This window comes from Aplidium turbinatum, chromosome 18, assembly GCF_918807975.1.
Source record: "Aplidium turbinatum chromosome 18, kaAplTurb1.1, whole genome shotgun sequence".
In the NCBI taxonomy this organism is placed as follows: Eukaryota; Metazoa; Chordata; class Ascidiacea; order Aplousobranchia; family Polyclinidae; genus Aplidium; species Aplidium turbinatum.
The window spans coordinates 1,529,061-1,552,013 of record NC_137489.1 but is presented as its reverse complement, the minus strand read 5'-3'; the positions used below and the strand labels follow the sequence as shown (position 1 = coordinate 1,552,013).

The 22,953-nt window shown below is 41.4% G+C and overlaps 2 protein-coding genes across 3 annotated transcripts; one reads left to right on the top strand and one right to left on the bottom strand.

Annotated features, from left to right (window-relative positions):
• Positions 1 to 356: 356 nt before the first annotated feature.
• LOC145787564 (arylamine N-acetyltransferase 2-like) lies at positions 357 to 9,220 on the top strand. Its single transcript, XM_082599331.1, has 5 exons — positions 357 to 2,663; positions 3,599 to 3,788; positions 4,468 to 4,549; positions 4,629 to 4,722; positions 6,733 to 9,220. Exons 1-5 carry the CDS (start codon positions 2,313 to 2,315, stop codon positions 6,955 to 6,957), a joined length of 942 nt encoding a protein of 313 aa, XP_082455457.1. The 5' UTR covers positions 357 to 2,312; the 3' UTR covers positions 6,958 to 9,220.
• Positions 9,221 to 19,821: 10,601 nt separating this feature from the next.
• LOC145787605 (uncharacterized) lies at positions 19,822 to 22,717 on the bottom strand. 2 transcript variants are annotated; one of them, XM_082599378.1, is made up of 3 exons: positions 20,262 to 22,717; positions 20,008 to 20,081; positions 19,822 to 19,907 (listed from the first exon to the last, which is right to left on the bottom strand). In XM_082599378.1, exon 1 carries the CDS (start codon positions 22,645 to 22,647, stop codon positions 20,974 to 20,976), a length of 1,674 nt encoding a protein of 557 aa, XP_082455504.1. In that variant the 5' UTR covers positions 22,648 to 22,717; the 3' UTR covers positions 19,822 to 19,907; positions 20,008 to 20,081; positions 20,262 to 20,973. The 2 variants fall into 2 exon arrangements, with proteins under 2 accessions (XP_082455504.1, XP_082455503.1); XM_082599377.1 differs by having other exon boundaries at positions 19,822 to 20,081.
• Between the last annotated feature and the right edge of the window lie 236 nt (positions 22,718 to 22,953).

Below are 22,953 nucleotides of genomic sequence, written 5' to 3'. Positions count from 1 at the left end.
TTCATTTTTACAGCCATTAGCAGTTAAATGAAAACAAAGCCTGAAAACACCAATTTAGATCTAATTATTTAAAAAATATTACAAACATGGATGATTCTACACCGCCTCCTAGTGGCCAAGCTCCTCCCCCGGAATGGTTAATTAATTTCTTAAAGTGGGTTGGAGAAGACCCATGGGACTTCATTGTGACTTTGTTTTTGATTCTTTCTCCTTTGTTCATCATCAGTGCCTTTCTTGCATATAAACTGTCAAAGATGATTGAAGAAAAAGAGAAAGTAAAGAAAAAAGCAGAAAAACGTCAAAAGAACATTAAAAAATCAAGGCGAGTCAAAGCGGATTAAGTTCCTATTGTATTTTCCTGCGCATGTTGAATATATTTATAAGACAGTTCACTGTTTTGGAAGTATCAATACTGCGAATCTTTTCATCTTAGTTGGGAAAGTTTTTCTTACTGCTCATGTTCAATTTTGTGTTTAAGATCTAATTGATTTTCAATGTATTTGTAATGAATGCATAAAAGTGGGTTTTCTTGGCAATTGAAGAAAATCAAGACAGATGCTATAGTCACCATATGTAGTAATTATAGTTTTTGAGGCTATGGTCATTGTATGTCACTCAGGCATGATGCAAGGTGTATATTTATGTATCTTTTTGCGAAATGTAATGTCTCACGTCCAACATCAACATTTCAACTTGACTTTAATCTAGGAAAAAAAAAAGCAAAACAAAAGTGCTAAAAGTGTATGGTAATGAGAATAATCTTTGAAAATTAGTATTGTTGCTTTGTACAGTCATCGAATAGGCTAGTAAATAACAGTTCACTGAAACAAAATTTAACTGAGTGAACTAGAGCAAAGATTATGTGCAATTTTATTTAACAAATCCGGCTTCATGTTGTTTTTGCTAACAAAAATTCAGAAATACCAACACAATTGAAAAAGTTTAATAATTAAACTTTATTAGCCTACTCACTATTGAAAAAGCATAAAACAGTTTTTATTCTGAAAACATGAATTGAAATATGCAGATATGACAAACAAACCATTTACGTTGCACAGAAGATAACTAGTGAAAGCCAATTAAGCCAGTTTTTCTTTGTTATTGATGTTTTTGCAAAAACAAAATATCACCATGTCTAAGTGACCAGGGTCGTAACCTCAAAAGCTATGTCTACGATATGTGGTAAGAATGCCACTGCGTAACGCCAAACTTCGCTGTTGAGGTCAAATGTGTGAATGATTAGTTTCAACATAAATGCTTTAACATTAACTTAGTGCAAACAATTTCTTATTGCATGAATCGATGAGGTAGTCTTCATGCACAGTTGCACATTTTAATCACTAATGTAGGCTACTGTTGTTTATTTGACCATTTATATGTTTGTTGCAAATTTAAACTTCTAAGAATGAAAAGCAAGTTATTTAAAAAAATATAATGAAATTTTATTTGCATTATGAAATCAAATTGTGTGATATGTATGTGTATCAACATTTTTATGCTGTTAGTTTAAAACATTAATCTTAAATAAAAAATTGTTTTTTTTTAGCTTTTTCCTTCCTTAATGTTACATTGGTTTCCAACATGCCTCATTGATTTTTTTGCTTTTAATTTGAAGAGGTTGATCATATTGCGAGTTAATCTTTCGCATCATTAATTTAACACAACCTGGATTCCTAAAATATATTGTTGAATTGCAAAGTGTTTGTAAGGAATTAATGTGAAAGAACTGTATAATCTGAACCACGACTTATGTCAATAGTTGACATATATAAGTCATTGTATGTGCAGTTTTGAGTTAATCTAGATCAAAAGTTACCGTTTATTTACAATAATAGTTGCCAGACGTATATACATGAAGAACTTGAGTGATTTATAATTACCTGCTATTTGAGACAAGAAGTTATAAGCAATGCCTATTTTTCTATTGAAATATAATGCATAAAATTGTATATATATAACTACTATGGTTGCATTTGAGCATCTTTAAAAATTAGTTATTTTTTACTAAATTAAACAAATAAAACAATTGGCCACTCTGACAACTTTTGGATCAATGTAACCCCGCACTGCTGCACTATATTTATTATCGAAAATTATTTGAAACTCCTGAAAGAAGGATGAATTGCTCATAAGGTACAATATTACAACATGTTTTATGGATGCATCAGTGTAAAGCTTGATATATTCGAGCTATATGAATGCAGCCAGACGTTCACTTGGCTAACTTTATTGAGGTGACAAATGTTGGGTTTGAAATTTATCCTTCGATCAATTGCTTGTCATTAAAGGTTTGCAACTTTGCATAGACCAATATGCTTGAATGTGTTGCACTTGACATTGATAAATATTTTAAAAGGATTGGTTATGTTGGTTCAAAGACTGCTAACTTGGCAACACTAAAGAGCTTGTGCTGGTGCCACGCCACGACAGTGCCAGAAGACACGATGGATTTGTTTGGAGGACCGAACACCAAGCTCTTTGACCTGGATTATATTTACAAGAACGTGGTTATCAACAACCGCGGGGGGTTTTGCTTTGAGCTGAACGGTCTGTTCGCGACCTTGCTGCGCGCGCTCGGATACAAGCTCGAGTTGCTCGAGGGAAGTGCGTTTCAAAGAAGTCGCGACGTCTTCAGCCCAAAATATGACCATCTCGTTCTGAAAGTAAATATTGTTTGTTTTAGTTTTAAAAAAAGTTTCAGATTTTTTCTTGATGTAGCAGATCCTGCGTGACTGTGGCTTGTTGAATCACGAAAATTATGTTGGGTGATGTAGTAAGTTAACCTACTATGTCTTGGGGTGCGTTATCAACAGTGGTAACGATCAATGACGTGTGTGAAAGTCTACAAATTTACCTCCTTTGTTGCGCATACAAACTAGTTGGTGGCTCTTCAATGGAACTCCCTTGAACTCTCCGACCAAAAACCTTTAAACTCAGTTGACTGCCTCTAACTTGACCTGCTCAGAAATACCCAGCCTAAATTTTGATGCAGGCTATATTCAGAGGTAGACAATAGGCATCCGCTGGTTTGAAAGTAATGTTCTACCACTACTATATGCCAAGAAAGCGGCGTTCTCGCTACCAGCCAATGAAAAGTAACGCGCTACTTTTGTCTTGGACCGACACTTGGAAAGCTTTATTCAAGAACCTTGTGAAGTCAAAATGACCTTGAAAACGAATGATGTCACTTTTCAGTAGCACATTTGCTTACAACGCCATTTCAATGTCGTTATGGGAGGCACGTTTTGAGTTGAAATTTTAATCTGACGCATCTTTCAAAAATCTCTTAAAAATTCATTTTATATTTGAAAGCACAAAGGAAACGCAGCGCCCGTCTGCTACATCAGGAAAACAGCAGTGTCTCTACTCCATGTAGCGCCTCTATCGCTACCAAAAAAGCAGCTTGCTATACTGCCTACTTCTGGCTAAGCCCGATAAATAGTTTATCAAAGATATAGTTTTTAATAATTGCTTTTGAGACCTTTTGTATGAATGCAATTGATCTTTGAGCAGTTTGTTTTGGTTGAACAGCGGATTATTATTCCCAGGATTAGATTGGCGGTTTGGAAGATCCACACATGCAGTTACTTAATTACAGGTTTCTATCAGCGGGGAGCCATGGTTGGTGGACGTAGGTTATGGGGCTCCCTCGTTTTTTGAGCCGATGAGATTTGAATTGTTGACGCCTCAGACACAAATGACTGGGACCTACAGGCTGAGAAAATCCAAAGAAGAACAGGAGGAAGTCTTCTACGTCGAAAAACGCAAGAAAACAATTCATAAAATTGGTGCGGGGTTCCGTTTTTTTTTGCTGTGACGTAACAATTGCAGTGGCCGAGGTGCAGTGGCCGAGGGGTTAGCGAGTTAGCGAGTTAGCGGTTAGCGAGTTAGCGAGTGGCCGACGAGCAGTGGCCGAGTGGTTAGCGAGTTGGGCTCGCAGTCGAGAGCCTGCATGTTCGACTCCAGCCACCCGCACTTGTTGTTGTTTCTCTGGGCAAGAAACTTTACGATAATTGCCTCTACCCAGTGATCGATTTCGAGTAATGGGTAGTACCAAATTTAAGTCATAAGTAGAGTAGACAACCGGAAACAGACATTGCCGTCGGCTGCAGCGTGGGTCAGGTGTATGTCGGAAGGCGTACACCGATGCATAGCGCTCAAGTCCGCTTTCCCGCAATGCAGGATAAAGATAAACAAACAAACAAACAAACAAAAATTGATCGCGCGATTGCGGTTGAACTCACTCAAGTTTGGTTGGTTTGGTTTTGAATCTTTATCCTCGGACTGACAAGACCTTGATATGCTATTCCTGGTAGTTTCGCATTCTTGTGGAGGCTTTTGACGCAGGGCCGGTTACCGAGATTGACAGAGTGAAGTTTCCGATTGTTGAAATGTTTTTACTGGGGACTTATTCAATTCATTAGGCGCCGTTAGCGACAACTATTCTGCAAGAGTGTTTTTTCGCAGGTGGTGACTTCACTGTTTCAAAACCGGTCGTAGACAGCAAATATTCGGAAAGCGATGATTGGCGGATTGTATTCAAGTTCAGGTTTGTCATCTGAGCTTGGCGTTTGTGACGTCATAATGCTTGCGAGAGATCGCGATTAAACGTGACATTTTCTCTCCAGCGATATTCCTCGTCAATGGGAAGACTTCCAGGTCGGCTTCAACAATCACGTGACCGATGAGAATGGATTCTCGAGATGCAATTCGTTCCTTGAGGTTGGTCTCGTTTCGTTGTTACAATCAGGCTAGACCAGTGGTTCCCAACCTGGGGTGCGCGGACCCCTTGGGGGTCCGTGAGAAAGCATTTGGGGGTCCGTGGTTATCTTAATGAAGTTTGGAAAAAAAATCGAAAAGCGATCTTTTTACTTTTATTTCTCTCTTTGAATGCAAATGTGTCAATAAAGCTCAAGCCCGCGAGAATAAACTGTACCGGTATGTACAAGTAGAACTCGGTTAATCCGGATTCGGTTAATCTGGATCTTCGCCTAATCCGGATGAAACTGGAAGTACAAATGAGTCAGGTTTGATAGAACCGTCATCGGTTAATCCGGATCTTCGCCTAATCCGGATGGAATCGCTGGTCAAATCGAATCCGGATTAACCGAGTTCTACTGTATTAAAATAAATCTATGCTGCTGCCGACAGTGTGTACATTGACCAACTACATCTACCACAACGCATGTCGATTACAGTCAAATCAGGGTTGGCTCGTCTATAGAAAGCATGCGGTGCAACCAAAGTTTACCTCATAGTGGGGGAACGACACCACTGCTTGCAGTTGGAGACTACGCTGTACTGGTAGGCCAGTAGATAATATAGTGCTTGGTTAGATCTTGTTACAATAAAAACTAAATATCGAAATCGCCTGGACGTTGAAGATGACATGCGTGTTGCATTGCCAAAACTCAACCACAGTTCAGTCGTTTAGTTCAAGAAAGGCAACAACAGCCCTCTCATTAAATTTGCTTACGTTGAAAAAGTTTCGGCATGGCACTTTGGGTCACCTTAATATTCAAATACTGTTGACATTTCTTGAACAATTTATTCATTTTCTTATTTGAGCAACTGTTTAACCTGATATTTGCCACATGAGGCATAGTGGCAATGCAATACGACGCAGTAGTTGAGTAGCATAGTTATTACAATAGCAGTAGCGTAGTCAGGAATTTTGAAAGGGGGGGGGGTGACGACCCAGCGGCGGGGGATCTGGGGGGCCTCCCTCAGAAAATTTTGAAAAATTACTTTAAATTTGGTGCATTCTGAGAGCATTTTCAACAAAAATGTGGGTATGAATATTCCTGTAAAATGGTGCTGTCCGGTGGCATAGCAAAAGGATAAGATCATGTTTTTTTCGGCATTTTTCGAAAATAAAGCTAAGTCTCTATGTTTTCTTGTTGCTAACTCCTGGCTAAGATGTTTGGTATTGGCAAAATTCGCTCTTTTAATGCAGTTTTGTTTAAAATTAGGCAATTTTTTTTAGACTGAAAGCATCATTTTCAAGCATAAAGAGACCGAAAGCACCATTCTCAATATCGTGACGTCACACGCGTGCCAAAGGGGTGAGTTGTAACCCCCAAAACCCCCCCTTGGCTACGCCACTGGTCAATAGTATGTTAGTTGAGTTTCAAGCAAAATTTAGGTAGGGGTCCGCAGAATTAATAATTTTTCCAAAGGGGTCCGTGACAACAAAAAGGTTGGGAACCACTGGGCTAGACCTACTTGGTACAGCAGTGCAGCATTAGTTCACCGGTACATTGAATTATTGTTTTGTTTTTTTTGTCACATCCAGGCTTACGTCTGGTAGCCTAATGGAAGATTTACATTTAGTGGACGGGAAGGCAAGGAAGCCAATCTTCGTGTCCACCTTCAGGCATGCCTTTAAGTGTCTTTCCAAAGGCACAGCCACATGCTCTTGAGTGGTGTCGAACCGGCGACCTTTCGAACGCCGAGCCAAGGCTCTCACTGCTCAGCTATAAACTGTTCATTTTTGTGCAGTTTTTTTATGTAATTGAATAAAGATCACGTTCGTTCTAGTTGGTCAGAGACCCATTCGTTTTTTCACAAAGTTGTGCTTTGTAAACTGCTCTCGTCATGCTGATTGTGTGGCGAGAAGTCGGAAGTCGTCGGAAGACTGCTTCCAGGTGGTCGCATACGTCATCAATGAAGTAGCGCGGCTGGAAGTCGGCATTGGGACGCGGCCAAGCGGTAATGTGGTGTTTTTTTAAGATCTTCAGTGATGGTGGTTGCGCCATCTTGTGGGGCCGGTACTTGATCGAAAAGCGCTTCTTGGATCCGGACACGGAGGAGGTGACGAATCGTCGGGTGGATGACGAAGAGGATGCGAAGGAAGTTATGAAGAAAAAGTTCGGAGTCGAGTTGGATTTCATTCCAAACTTCCAATCCCGAGAATTCAACCCTGGAATGTTGAGATCTATGGGCTCGTCAGATTGATGATGTAGGGCAGGGGTCGGCAACCTTTCTTCAGTCGCGGGCCAAAACAAAACTGCGCAGATGTCAACGGGCCGTACAAGTTTTCCATTTGCACTTCCGTTTTCTTTACTTTTCATAATATTGTTAAAATTGGCGTTCTTATCAGAGTATCTCCATATTTAGCTACTATAGGCTTATATAGATTAATATAAAGAAAATTAGTAACAATTGGTAACGAAAAACACCAAGTACTTTATTTATTGACAGCACAACATTAATGTGATATTTGATGTTGTTTCCTGCTAGAAAGTTTCTGAAGGTCAGGTGATAGGTTGGATGAGGCAAGAATCATAACATCTTGCAAGTGGTCATCAGTAAGTTGTGTTCTCAACTTGCCGTTAAATATACGGTTAATTGACTATTACTAACGCAACTCATGTAGCCTGCAACTAGCATGCAGTAAATAGGCTAATATAACCGGACTTCAAGGTGAAACTGCCAAGTACCTTGATGCTACCTTCTGCAAGCTTAAGCTAAATTTTGCCCCAAACTTAGTTTACTATAACAAAGCGACCCGTGATCGATAGGTCGCGGGTACAAAGGCGCTTTGTGATAATTTCCTATGCTTGGTGGATTCTAACAAGCAGCAAATTCTTCAAAGACAAGAATCACTTGTTGAAAAAAACGGAAAAATGGAACTGGGAGTAAATTATAACTCTAAAAAATAAAGTAATTTAAAAGTCTGGACCGGCTGTCACTAAAAAGGCCAATTCCTGCTTCCTAAGCTACACATATTTCTAAATTATCAACCTTCAAACAAACTAATTCTTAAAACTTCAAATCTATCAAACTATCTGTCAGGCCTGCAACGTCGCGCTCTCTAAAATGCAGTTCGCAGAGAAAGAATATCAAGGAAATTCAAAATGGCGACAATGCCCTAACTAAGCATTGTTGCGGCATAAGTACACAGGCTACGTGATTACAAGTGAGCGTTACGGATAAATATGGAAAAGTAAAAATTGCGAAAGTTTTACATAACATTTAGTAATCTTAATTCGGTTATGTAAAACCAAATGGCAGCATAAAATAATGGGATGTTCGTTTTGGCCCGCCAACTACAATTTGCAAAAATGCTGCGGGCCGGATAATTTTGCTTGGCGGGCCGGATCCGGCCCGCGGGCCGTAGGTTGCCGACCCCTGATGTAGGGGGTGGATTGGGGCGAAGGCAGTGGCGGATCCAGGGGGGAGATTGCTTCCAAGGCTATAACACGGAAAAGTATCTGTATTATTGCAAGATCGGATTAATGTTCTCCTACGCATCAACGTGTTTTGTTGAAATCGCGCCCTAAAAATACTGATTGGCCCCGAAGGTCGCTTATTGTGCGTCATTGGTTGGTGACTGGGCCACATAATTTCTATCGGTCGTTGGTGCTCATTGTTAGGTTGTTTGCTGACGTCAGCAAGATATTTTTATTTTAGGCTTTGGATGTTTTTGTCCATTGGTGCATGACCTCATGACCTCATTGGTGCATGACCTCAATTGAAGTATTTTGTAAGTTATTGATCCCGATTGCTCTCACAAGGTGGCAATAAACTGCTAATTTCTTGCTGAGCTGTATGAAATGCGGGGTAGCTTAGACCAGAGATTCTCAACCTTTTGAGATTCAAAGACCACTTAAAAAAATTGTGTTGCCCTCACGGACCACTACTTCCCTCCCCTTGTAACGAACAAATGTCACTTATTGCCAGTGTTGTACGTTGACGGCGTCAAGTTTTTATTGACGCTGAGGCTAGCGCCGTCAATTTATTTTTTAGTTGACGGAAGTGATAGCGCCGTCAACTATTTTGCCGATTTTAAGCGTCAAGCGCTGTGCGTCATTTTTTGTTTTCATGGAACATCTCGTTTCACGATGAGAGTTTCACAATGTATTCTGGCCAGCGCGACTCATCCAAGTTACCGGCTTTCGCGTTGGTTGGAATCGCTACCTGGAATACAAGCGGAAGAAGTTCGCCAAATGGTGATCACTCATGGTGATGGTGATGCCAAATGGTGATCACTCATGGTGATCACCACTAAATGGTGATCATATCGTGAGCAGTATCGAGAACGAGGGATCAGAGAGAGAAAGCGAAAAATCAATGAATGTCATCGAGGGGGTTGAAGATAACTTACTTTATTTCAAGAGCTCTATGCCCCTGAAAAGAGCGATGTTGGTGAAGTGGACCTCGTTAAAAGATTTATATAGGCTATGCTAAACCATCACAGCACACTTGGAACAGTGATACCATTCCGTTGATACGTTTTGAAACCTACTTGTATTTCTACATGGAAATAACAAATAGGCTAAGCAGCTATTTACAATACAGTCTCAAAACATAATACATGCTCTTTATTTATAGCTATTTTTAGCCTAAACTTGGTTGAAACACTTTTGTTTTGTGAGACCCTGGCTAAAATAGCGCTAGAAATTAGCGCTGACGCCATCAATTTCTTTAAGAGCTGACGCAGTACTTTACGCCGTAAAGTTTTTATTCAATTCGCGCTGACGCCGTCAATTTATTTCATTGACGCGTACCGTACAACACTGCTTATTGCTTGCTGAGTCATATACAGTAGTTGGTTTTAGAAAGATTGCTACATTTAGTGTGAGCCTTGAGCTTGCACATTTGAGCATAGCATATCCAAACGAGGTGTAGCCTAATGCTTGAAAGACTCAATCAGAGTTCATCCTCGACTTCAAGTCGAGAACAATACTTTATTTTTATTGTAACCAATGCAGAAAATCCACATTCACAAAGCTAAGATGTCGCAAAAGGCAAAATTATTTTCAAAGCTTTCTGAGACAGTTGTGAATACTCATATGAAGCTTGTATCCAAAATTTCATCAAGCTCACTCTCAGATAGATGCAACGTATTCAAAGTAGAGAAATAAAACAGAGTAACCTTAGCGGGTTTAACATATAATTTATCTTACGAGTTTTCATTTTATCTATATTGCAAATTTAATTCCTGATGAGGACACACGTATAGGCCTACGTGTCGAAAACGTTTGAGTTTATTTTAATTATGTTATATTTTTTGCGTGTAAAAAAGTATATTAAACCCGCTAAAGTTACTTTGTTTTATTTCTCTGTGGTTCAACAAAGCAAACTCTCTACCAAAGCTTTAATATTCATAGTAGTGTCACTGGTCAGTTCACGGACTGGAAACCCATGAAAAACTCTGAACGTTCAAATCACCAAAGTAGAAGTTAAATTGATTCTGCAGCGACTGAGTATGGTCAGAAATAAAATTCATCAACAGTTGTTTATTGATTTCAGCATTTTTTGGTTTGGGAACGTTCTAATATTACGTAACGCCTTCGAGGGGGAGGGGGAGGGGTTATGCAAAGCGTTACGTTAGCGTCACATCGGGGGGAAGGGGGTTCAAGCAAAACGTTACGTAACGCTTTCGAGTACGGAATGGTAAGTTAGTTTTTTGTGCTGATTTCGTAGTGAAAAAGCGTTACATGGGGGAGGGGGGGAGTTGAAAAAACGTTACGTTGGCGTTACATGGGGGAGGGGGGGTCAAAAATTTGGAAAAAAAACGTTACGTAATATTTGAACGTTCCCTTTCTCAGTGAATTCGTACAATTGATCAAACATGTCAAAGTTGCCCTGCAATAATCTTGTCCTCCTAAGATAAAGTTTTTTCGTAAAAGCAGACACTTTATCACTGAGGATAATTAAATTTGTCTGCTTTCCTTGCAGCGATGAATTAAGTTTATTCAATTGTTCAAAAATGTCAGCCAAGTAAGCCAGAACAGCAACCCAAAAGCTATCATTGATATGAGCAGAAACCAGGGATGGAGGAACCACGTGGGCCTCGTGGGCCTGTGCCCACCTATTTTATTTTCTGGGTGGGCCTGGCCTACCCACTTTTGAAAGCCAAATTTCTTTGAAAAGGTGGCGAAAACGGCAAATCAGAGAGAGAGTTCCAAAAAGGTCTTCACTCATTTGCTACACAGTAGTTTGATTATCTTTGATAGCTCAATGATGAAATCCAATCTTCAAACTTTTCGGTTAAGTCCATTATTGATGTGCAGCACGTGTGGTTGCGTGTGATTAGTGGAGCAATCTATCAATCAATATAATTATTCTCTATGGTTAAAACAGTGATATCATTACATATGCACGTAGCCTACTGTATAATGCTGCATATTATTACTCCCAGGTGATATATAACTGTGTGTGTATTAAAAACAGAGAGAGACTGTTCACCAGGCATTTTATAATAAAAGTAATTTGCGTTCTTCTGGTGACTATTTACTAGGTTACCTCCTGATGTTAAAGATGATAACTAGCTTTTGTATTTCCGACGTTTCGTCAGTCAGCACGACTGACTTTATCAAGGTGGCTAAAACAGGTTAACACAACCTGTTCAGCAACGATGGCACAACACAAAAACGTACTGATAAAATGTTGCTTACTTTATTCATTTTATCAGTACGTTTTTGTGTTGTGCCATCGTTGCTGAACAGGTTGTGTTAACCTGTTTTAGCCACCTTGATAAAGTCAGTCGTGCTGACTGACGAAACGTCGGAAATACAAAAGCTAGTTATCATCTTTAACATCAGGAGGTAACCTAGTAAATAGTCACCAGAAGAACGCAAATTACTTTTATTGTGTGTGTATTGTTGCCTTTTTATTTGTGTGTACAACTGTACATCGCCACATTTTGTACAGTGCTATAGAGCAATTCAACAATTTTGTAAATTTTTTGACCAAATCCGGCCCAAACATGGAAAATTTTGCTTGTTGGCACGAAAGGCAATTATGCAAACACAGTGTGTAAACCAGGGGTCGGCAACCTTTTTCTAACAGCGAGCCAAAGCCAAACTTTACATGGTCTTGGCGGGCTATAGCCCATTAATACCAGTTTTGATCAGGGCCGGATTTAGCTGATGGGGGGCCCGGGGCACTTTTAGATCGGGGGGGCCCCCGTGCAAAAAAATTTTTCAAGCCTACGGCGCGAAAAACCATCTCTACGTCTACAGTAGCATCAGTCCAGTACTGCACAGCATTTTGCGGAAACTTTACAGGCCAAAAGGAAAAAAATAACACAAAATCACATTTTTTCCACATAGGGGGGCCCTTCAAAAGTCGGGGGGCCCGGGGCAACTGCCCCCTCTGCCCCCCCTAAATCCGGGCCTGGTTTTGATAGATTCAGAGGCATGATTTCAAGGCGTTGATGTAGCCTAATGCTTTCAGAATATCGGCTAGTAATATCCTTGAAGGGAATCAGCTGAACAAATTCTTAAACATCAAAATCTTTGTTTACTGCACGCACAAATAGGCTACTGTCAGCTCAGCTGTAGAGTTATCTGTCGTGTCTGTGCTCTCATCTATTGCCATGGCGAAGAACTGTAGAATGGATATACAATAACTTTTTGCTAGATGTTACGTTCTCCGACATCTCTTCTTTTCGTCGAGTTACAGTTCTTGTTGAAAGACTTGTTTGGCTCGCAGTCGAGAGCCTGCATGTTCGACTCCAGCCACCCGCACTTGCTGTTGTTTCTCTGGGCAAGAAACTTAACGATAATTGCCTCTACCTAGTGATCGATTTCGAGTAATGGGTAGTACCAAATTTAAGTCATAAGTAGAGTAGACAACCGGAAACTGACATTGCCGTCGGCTGCAGCGTGGGTCAGGTGTATGTCGGAAGGCGTACACCGATGCATAGCGCTCAAGTCCGCTTTCCCGCAATGCAGGATAAAGATAAACAAACAAACAAACAAACTAATTAAGCCTATATCTGAAAAGTAGTTTTTTTTCTCTGGACATATGTTTTCAATCATTCATCTTACACCTTTTCCCAAATTCTCCATCACTATACGATTTCTTGTCTTTTTCTATTGATTGTGCTACCTTGTAGGCTAGCTAGCAACAGCATTTTCTGATTCATTGGTTTTCCTTTCCTTTGTAACAGAGAAATTTGCTGTTTTAAAGCTATTTTTGAGTAGATTAACTTTGCCGTTCCTTGTTTGACCCATTAACTTGGAAAAAATAATATGTTTTGTACAGGGGTGCATTCCTAAAATTTTTTTTGGGGGGGCTTTAACACTTAGCTGTGTTGTTATAGACAAAGTATGTATAAGTAATCGGTGTAGGTTAGCCAACAATTTTTACCTTTTTTGAAAGGAAACACTGTTCAGTTTGGTTTTACTTCTGAACATCATGTCGAAAAACAACCCATGCTAAAACATAGCTTAAAGTACAGAAAAAGGTAAAAGCAACAAAACGTGAAAACGTGGTTGAATCCGATATAAAATTATAAGTTTGAAATTTGGCTTGGTTGCTACACTGCAATCTCCGTTGCTTTTTTTTTACTGCGTAGGCCTACACTTGAAACTCGATTTGCATGAGCTAATTCCAATCTCTTAACTCAATTGTAAACTTATTTGTATGAGCCAATCCTAAGCACACTTGCAAAACATTGACTGAATAGGAAAGTAAGGAAATGCAATTCTTGAAATGAGCGCTTGTGGTTGCAGATTTGCTATATAAGAACCAATAAGCTGCCAATGTGACAGTTACACTAAAATCTCATTTAGTTATAAACGAACAGTTTAAAAAACTCCAATTACAGCAAAAGCATATTCCAAGTTTGGTTTGGTTTGGTTTGGTTTTGAATCTTTATCCTCGGACTGACAAAGCCTTGATAGGTTATTCCTGGTACTTGTTCGCATACTTGTAGAGGCACTTGACGCAGGGCCGGTTACCGAGATTGGCAGAGTGAAGTTTTCCGATTGTTGAAGTCTTGTTGCCGAGAAATTATTCCATTCACTAGGTGCCGCTGAATGGAGAGCAGTCCTGAAATGCGTTGCTCAAGCGCACACCCCGAGAGTCGAACCAGCGCCGTGTGATCTTGAGCCCGGCGCGTAACCACTGAGCTATCGGGGCGGACAAAACAAAAGTTGGTGCAAACGAGATTACACAAAACAAATAGCCTGTCTGCCAGGTCTTTGGTTTTATGGGCTCCACGACAGTCCTTGATTTTAGCCAGCAAACAGTTTTTGCAGAGATCTGAGTTCATTCAATGTGGGAATATCCACAGCCGACCGATGAGTCTGCAACCACTTCTGAGTTGCCGCAGTGCCATTCCATAAATGAGGAGGTGGTCCATTGATGCTGATGAACAACAGTGCTGAAACGAGTGATATGGTCAGCCGTGATCGTAGCGGTGTGATGACCAAGTTCATTTGTGAAAATCCACGTTCGGCTTCAGCAGAACTTATAGCAATCATGTTTAGTACTACGTTCTTGAGCAACTTTATCGTATCTGGAATATGACAAGGATTGTCAACATACAATCGAAAATCGGAAATAGGAGTGATGACATGAAATCTCTCCTATATTTTTCGTAATCTCTGCTCCCTTTTTTGCCATGGAACTTCGACTGGAGCAGGCCATAACTCTGGTACAGTAATTTCCAAGCTCTTCACAGAATTTTCATTGTTGGTGTCCACCATCCTGCTTCCAATGTTGTCAACCAAAGCTTGAATAAACCGATTACGATCAAAAGAAGGGTAGTCTCTACGTCGAGCTTTGAACTGGTCCAATGTTGTGCCTTTAAAGGAGTAGTTTTTTGTACTTCCGGGACTCAAGTTAACAACTTCATCAAACGAATACTTTCCTTCTTGAATAGCTTTTTTTATTTGAAGTAGAGAATTAACAGTCGATTTGACATGACGATTAGCTACTACGAAGTTGATATTCCCAGTCTGGAGAGTTTCTGACAAAAGTGATAATTGGCGATTGGTATCAACTTATGTTTGTGTTTTTTTTGCAGTTCTGTTGTGAGAAAGCTGTTAAAGTGTTACTTGTTCAATCGAGAAGTTGTTGTTCAGCCAGAAAAGCTGAAAAATTGGAAGCTTGAACGAGCCCCCCCTGAGCCCCCCCTACATCAAGCCTTTTCGTTTTTCGGGGGGCTCAGCCCCCCCGAGCCCCCCCAGGAATGCAACCCTGGTTTTGTATCATATTGGCGCTTTATGTTGAGTTCTTTGTTTATACAAACAGAAACGCTGCAAATCAAAGACTTGGGCCCACTAAAATGATTAATGAAAAGTACTTGTTCTTCCATTCGATTATCCAGGGGTCACCAAACTACGGCCCGCGAACATTTCATCCGGCCCGCCACGTGCTGCGGAAATAACAGCTGCACTACAACTGTTAAGGAAAAAAGTTACCAAACTTTTTGTAAAGGACTGACGTTGCTGTTTATCATTAGGCCACCACAAGTCGGAACAGCCTAGGCCAAATTTAGAAAGATGTAACGTTTTTTCAAGAGCACAATGCCCTGTAGTGCATCACCGCAGGGGATAACTTTTCCAGCAACCTTTCGATTTTCATCACAACTTTCAGCTATTCCACCGCTGACTTTGTTATTTATTGTGCTCAATTCAAGTCAATGGAGATTCTAAATAGTTGTATATCTTTTCGCAATTTGCATCCGACCCGCAGCTGGTAATCTGGCAGCAATCCGGCCCTCAAAGAAAAAAGTTTGGTGACCCCTGGATTATACTGTAATAAACCACTGACCTGGCCACATAATATTATAATTTGTAAAGGAGCGGCGGGGCCGGATGATTTTTCTTGGCGGGCAGTAGGCTGCCGACTCCTGATGTAAACGATTTCAAATATTAAAAATGCAACAATGTTATGGGGGGTCTGGGGGGCTTCGCCCCCCAGAAGTTGGATAGACTTTGACTGCTGCGCCTCTGGGCCCGCCTACTTTTAAAATGGTTCCTCCATCCCTGGCAGAAACTCTCTCGCAGAATCTCGTAACTCAAACAGTCGGTTAAACACTTTTCCCCTTGATAACCATCAAACTTGAGTATGGTAGCCTATATAGCATCAGTAGCTGTTCATGATCAAGATCCATATTCGAACATAATGAAGCAAAGAGACGACAATTTAGTGAATGAGTCTTGATAAAATAGCAATTTTTATGCAAAGGTTTAAAAAACAACGATTTCAGACCTTGCTCGCGGACCACCAGGCAAATCCTCGCGGACCACAGGTTGAGAACCGCTGGCTTAGACTACTGTAATGGATTCAAGAATGCCAGTTGGATGTAGCCAAATAGATTGACTTGAGGATGATATTGTAGGCCTAAAAACTTTACTGTAGGCTACCCTCTAACTTCGTTATGGTCACTAGAACAAGGGTAGGCTAAGCTTCAAATTTCACAGGCCGTCAGTATCAGAGGCTAAACAATCATAATGTTGCCAAGGTTGGTTGGTTTTGAATGTTTATCCTGGAAGTGACAAAGCCTATGATGAGTTATGTCTGGTTAGTTTCGCATATTGTAGAGACTTATGACGTGGGTCGGTTATCTACTGAGATTAAAAAGTGAAGTTTTCAATTGTTGAAGTCTTGTTGCCGAAGAATTAGTTCATCCATTAGTTGCCACTGAATAGAGAGCAGTCCTGAAATGTGTTGCTCAAGAGTCGAACCAGCACCACGTGATCTTTAGTTGGACGCTTAACCACTGAGCGAATTGTGGGTTAAACGCAATCACAGTGGTTGGCGTCGTATCGGGAGATAAACAGGGCCGCTGAGAATCCAGTTTGAATTCATATAGGTCCCAAAAGCAACACACCGCTCAAAAAGCACCAAGTGTCTAGGTTACCGTGTTTAGTGGCCGACATAGGTATTGACTAATCGTAAACTGTTTATTTTCATCACTGCCAACAAGTGATTGAACGTTGCACCTGTTCTGAAAAAAGGCCTATTTGTTAGTTTCACAAATAGATAAAAATACCCCAAGTTTATTAGGCTATCATGTTTCACTTTTTGTCAATTGCGACATTGGCCTAATGGCCTTGTCTGCAACAATCCAACACTAGGCCAATCTGAAACATCAGGAAAGAGATAGGCCTATAAAATACATATAGATGCGTGCTTTGAAGCGGTGTCCTTCTTGGCCGTGCAGCCCGCAAAACTATCCACTACAGCTTCATTATAGTGACCCTGAATCAAAGCGGTGTCCAGCAAACCTTGTTTATGCGTAGCCTAAGCCTGTTTGTATTTTACCCCAATTTTTCTATTAGCTCTAGCAAAAAAACAGCAAAAAAAGAATTTAAAAAACAAAACAAAAACGGTCTTCTTTGTCACATTAGGCCAAAATCGTAGGCTATCACTGATAAAACAAATACAAATTTATGGACGTGACTAGGCTGCTACTGTTATATGTAGCTTGCTATGCGTTGCGCCCAGTGGCGCGGGAACTATTTTTCTCTAGGGGGGGCTGAAGCTGCCGTAGTGTTGTCAGCTTCTGGGGGGCTTCGCCCCCCAGACCCCCTTATGTGGGAAAACATTTCAAACTGATAGTGGGCATTCGTCACCTCCTGTGTAAAAACAAAAATGGTGCCAAATCACACACATTGTAAATTGTAACAAATGAAGAATGAAAACGAACAAATTAGAAAGTGATATTAAAACGACAGTTTGTGAAAATGTGTTCTCACACGCTTCCGAAGATTGATTTTCACTCAGGTGTTTTCTCTAAGAACTGTGTCATGAGTTTTTTGACATCGACAGTGTCCAAAATGTTTTGGTGGACATGCATCAACGCAAGATAAGTGGGCCACCATACGTTTTTTCTTTGTCATTGAGTTTCTCAACCACGTTTTCAGGCGTCTTAGAGCAGAAAAGGAACGTTGTGATGATGCAGCTGAAACCGAGAGGCAAGGCAGAGCTCCACGAATTTTCGCGTTTTTTTGAAAAGATCTAGTGTTTGAGGGTTTAGTTGCGAAATAGCTCAGCAACCTTTAACGGAGTTTGCGGTTTTTCCAGTTACAACATCGCTGAGCAAAGTAAGTTCCGTTTTTAGGCGATGGCATCGGGTAAGCTGATCTCCGTATCAGATCTTTCCTTACCGTTTGCACACCTCAAAAGGGCCTTCTCTCTGTTGTCTGCTGTAAGAAGATCCGCCTGGTCGAATCTTCGATCAAGCTCAGCTTGAACCAAATCAAGGGCTTCGATGTATTGCCATTTCCAAGCTCCTTCTCCCGCAAACGACAAAGCATCCGATTCCTCTGTGTTTCGAAATCTTGCTGGAGTTTTGCTCACTCGGGGATCCTTTGGCGTCTTTAGGTTATTGACAGACGCAAAGACGTTCGCTGCTTCCATAAGCTTGGAAACAAATTCATCTTTTCTGAGACTTTTGATCCGTTCGCGGCAAATGGAGATTGATTCCAAAGCTGAAGAAGTAAAGATCTTGCTTTGGAGCTGTCTTGCGACGGCTTCTGTAGGCTGATAAACTTCACCGCTGCAGGTAATCGCAAAATAAAGCCGCATCGTGCGTGCTTGTTTTAGCAAGCCGAATAGGCTATGTTTGCATGTGCGTCTCCTCTCATTGCAATATCTTCTGTCATGTCAGTCAGACATGACAAAGCAATATCATGTATTATTGTAATGTTCAGAAGTATGGATGAAATGTAAATATTGCAGAATGGTGTCCAATAAACGATGGACCGCCGTGTTAGGAGGGAGGGTGGCTAGTACCGCTACTGCGAGGTATAGCTCCCTGTGATTGACGACTCTTTAGGCTATTGCAAATGATGAACGCGACCACACGTAACAGGAAGTCGATTCATCGTAGCAACTATTGTTCGAAAACGTTTTTCTGAAAATATGTTATGTAGGCCTACCTTAAATTGTCAGAATTTTCTAGGGGGGGCTGAAGCAATTATTGAAAATTCCAGGGAGGGCTGAATTTGTACTAGGGGGGCTGCAGCTCCTTGAGCACCTCTACTTCCCGCGCCCTGCAGGGCATAATGCTTTAAGTTTGGCCCGCACTCCGTTATAACAACCAGATCTCTTGCTGTTTTATGCTGCAAAGTGGATATTGCAGAAATGCAGAATGATGTCCAATAGACGATGGACCGCCGTGTTAGTAAGGAGGATGGCTGGTATAGCTACTGCGAGGTATTATAGCTCCCTGTGATTGACGACTCTTATTGCGAATGATGAGCGCGAGCACATGTAACAGGAACTCGATTCATCGTAGCAATTATTGCTCGAATAATTTTCTGAAAATGTGTTATGTACCTTAAATTTTCAGAATTTTCTAGGGGGGGCTGAAGCAGTTTTAGAAAATTCCAGGGGGGGCTGAATTAGCTCCAGGGGGGGCTGAAGCCCCTTGAGCACCCCTACTTCCCGCGCCCTTGGTTGCGCCAATACTGCTGCAGCTTACTTTCACGCAAAATAATGCGCCTCCCTAAGTAGGCTATAGACATAGGCAATGTAGCCTAGGCACTTTGACATAGGACAATTTTCCTTGCGAATCAGCTGATTTCAGTCATGCGAATCAGCACGTGATATTCTGACCGATCTACTCGAAAGATTTTTGATACAAAGAAAATTAAGTGAATATATCGCCACAAGCAGCGTGGTCTAATGGGTTAAGGTTAGGGCAAGGAAATAGTCATTTCGATTGCGTGGCTTCGATTCCCACCCTCTGCTAATGTTTTTTTCCTTTTGCAACTGAACTGAGTGCAAGAAGGATTTTAATGACTGTACTCAGTTTAGTTTATAACGAAAATTGTCCTACCTTGCTTAACCAATGCGCTGCGGCGCAATGGTGGTAGCTGGTTCGCACAGAAAACTGTCCTATGTTAAAGTGCCTACCTATAGACAAACCGTGAGCTTAGTCCACCACCGAAAAACTTTGGAACCCTAAAAAGGGATCATCAGAAGGTCCTTGTTTTGTTTGTTTGTTTTTCATGTCTTTATCCTGCATTGCGGGAAAGCGGACTTGAGCGCTATGCATCGGTGTACGCCTTCCGACGTACACCTGACCCACGCTGCAGCCGACGGTGTAACGTACGAACACGCACACAGAGTGACGGTTATTGTATTCAGCTGTCGACGACAACGACAGCTACGACAACGAACAAGCGAAGGTCAAACGAAGAAGAAGGTTTCTGTGACAACACAGAAAAACAACGATTAGCAAACAAAACTTACGAATTAGGCCTAATGCGGAATTACAGATGACGAATTATAGGCCTAATGAATTCTTACCGACTATTTTGTGGCGCACGGAACAGCACAGGGAGAAACCCAACAATTGAAAATTCTACCGTTGTAGATCGAAACTGAACATATAAACGGTAAACAGTAAAATATTATGCTATAAATTTCACATCATAGGTGAGTCCCGTACTTGATTTAAACATCGGGAAATAAGACGAGGTACTTATTACACTTAACCATTGACACTAAAATTCACATTGGCCTAGTCTATCACAAAGGTTGCAGTAGAAGGTTAAGCTTACCGTGAACTGTGATAATCACTGATTTGGCCACATAGGCCAACGGCAACGACAGATGAAATTGCTGCACAGAGTTCAACTATGCTTCAACCACACAGTACATTAACGCAGTAGGCTAACTCTTATTCAACTAAAAAACAGCAGCACCGTTAATAGCTCGAATTAACTACCAGTCGCTAACTATAGTTGCTGTAAACGTTAAGCTGATCTTTACATGTAGCCTACTGCCACTTAACAAAACTCAAAGCACAAAGAAACGTAGTAACGAACGCAAAGGCGCAAATGTAATTATGACGTAACGATCACACCTCGAGGTGAGAGCAGGGGTTGCCAGGTGCTACTTAGGGAATCCGAATTTAGTTTTTAAACATAGAAAAGGAGGCGGACAAATACGACGTAACACCCCCACACAAAAATAGGAACTGAGTGAACATTTTTTACGATCAAACTAAGTCGTGTTTGGAACGATATGTTTCACAATCCAATCAGCCTTCAAGAGGACCCTCATGAACAAAGGGTTGCAAAATGCAGTCACTTATCACAATTAAAGGCAAATTTCGAAGCAGGTAGTGTGTTTTTCACTATTCTCAACAAGAAATGTTTGTTTTTGGCTTTATTAGCCAACAGAAATTCGTTCAATAGTTCATAATACACAATTACACATTGATCAATGCCTTTAACCCGGCGACAGGTAAACAGTCCATTTTGTTCTGCATTAAGCAGTTTCCAAAATCAAGCACAGTTTCGAAATTGGTCTCTTGACCACATTGTACCGAGTTTTCACCGAAACTGTGCGTACAGTCCCTTTATTGTCTGGGTATGTGTCAACCACTCGCCCCAACAGCCACTTCGAGCGAGGTTGGGAATCGTCGACGAGGAGGACAACATCATCTTTTTCAAAGTTCTTCTCTCTTTGAAACCACTTCTGTCTCTGAATGATGAATGGGAGGAACTCACGGGTCCAGCGCAACCAAAATTGATTGGCTAGGTATTGCACCTGGGCCCAGCGGCGTCGAACATAACAGTCTTTTCTATCAAACAGTCCAGGGGGCAGGTTTGATGCTTCTCTCAACAGCAATAGGTGATTGGGAGACAACGGCACATCATCTTGTGGGTCAAAGGTGATAGGAACGATGGGTAGCGAATTTATGATTGACTCCACTTCGACCATCAGAGTAACGAGAGCTTCATCTGAAACGGTTTGCTCCTTCATTAGAGCAGTTAGGATTCTTCGAATGGAACGGATCATGCGCTCCCATGCTCCACCGAAGTGGGAGCCGGTAGGCGGATTCCAATGCCAGGTCACATTTTGTTGGCACAGGTATTCATTAATCTTCTGTTGGTTCCACAGTTGTAAGGACTCACGCAATATTCTTTCAGCACCGACAAAATTCGATCGGTTGTCACTATAAATGTCGGTTGGGAGACCTCGACGACCAATGAATCGTCGAAGGGCATCAATAAACGAGTCAGTAGACATGGTGTGGGTAATTTCAATGTGGATAGCTCTAATTGACATGCACGTGAATACGCAGCCATAACGTTTGAGTGAACTGCGGCCTTGCTTCACCATAAAGGGTCCAAAATAGTCGACACCGACATGAGAAAACGGAGGCTTATCGGGTTGGAGTCTTCCAGATGGCAAATCAGCCATAAATTGTTTGCCAACTTGTGCATTCCTTTTTTTACAGAGCAAGCACTTCCCGAGGACACGTCTAACGGCGACGCCTCCCTTCAAAATCCAGTATGTTTGTCGAAGAGATGCCCATGTATGGGTCATGCCAGAATGGCCCACTTGAGCATGGTGACTTGTAATCACAAGATCTGTAAGGTGAGAGTCAAAAGGTAACACGATCGGGTGCTTGGCATCTACTTCGATTGGTGCTCGCTCCAAACGGCCGCCAACCCGAAGGACCCCAACAACCAATATAGGGTTCAATTTAACCATGGATCGTGAGAATGTCCTTTTAGTTAGCATGGCACTTCCAGATAATACGTTTAGCACCTGTCCAAAGCGACTTCTTTGCACATATTTAATCAGTTCCATTTCAGCGAACTTCAACTCACGGACTGTGATAGGAGACCGGGCAAGTGGGGCTTGGCAAAACGAAGGTCGAGTCTTCATCATGAGGAACCTTTTGTAACGCATCAACCATGCTGTTGCTTTCTTCAAGCGTATCAGCTTGGAATATCGATGAATCAATCGGTCAGTAGAACAAGAAGCTTCTGAAGCGGCACTCACGTAAACTTGTTGTTTCTTGACGGGCGCAAACTCTGCTGGAAGATCAGGTAGTTTTATTGGAGACTCTGGCCATCTTTCTTCGGCTTCCCACAAAAACGTTGGGCCAGACAACCAGAAACTGGAGCTAATCAGCGTACTCGCATTCATCCCACGGGACGCACAATCGGCAGGGTTTAACTTTGAAGGCACATGTCTCCATTTCGAAAGGTCTGTATTTTGTTCAATCGTGGACAATCGATTGGCAACAAATGTAGGGAATCTTTTCCTTGCATTACAAATACTTTGTAAGACAGCGCTCGAGTCTGTCCAAAATCTTGATGTGCAATTGGGTAGGTTCAATTCTTTTCTCACTATTTTATCTAACCTCACGGCCATAACAGCAGCAGTGAGTTCCAGCCTTGGAATGGAAACTGTTTTCAGTGGGGATAAACGGGACTTTCCCATCACAAATGC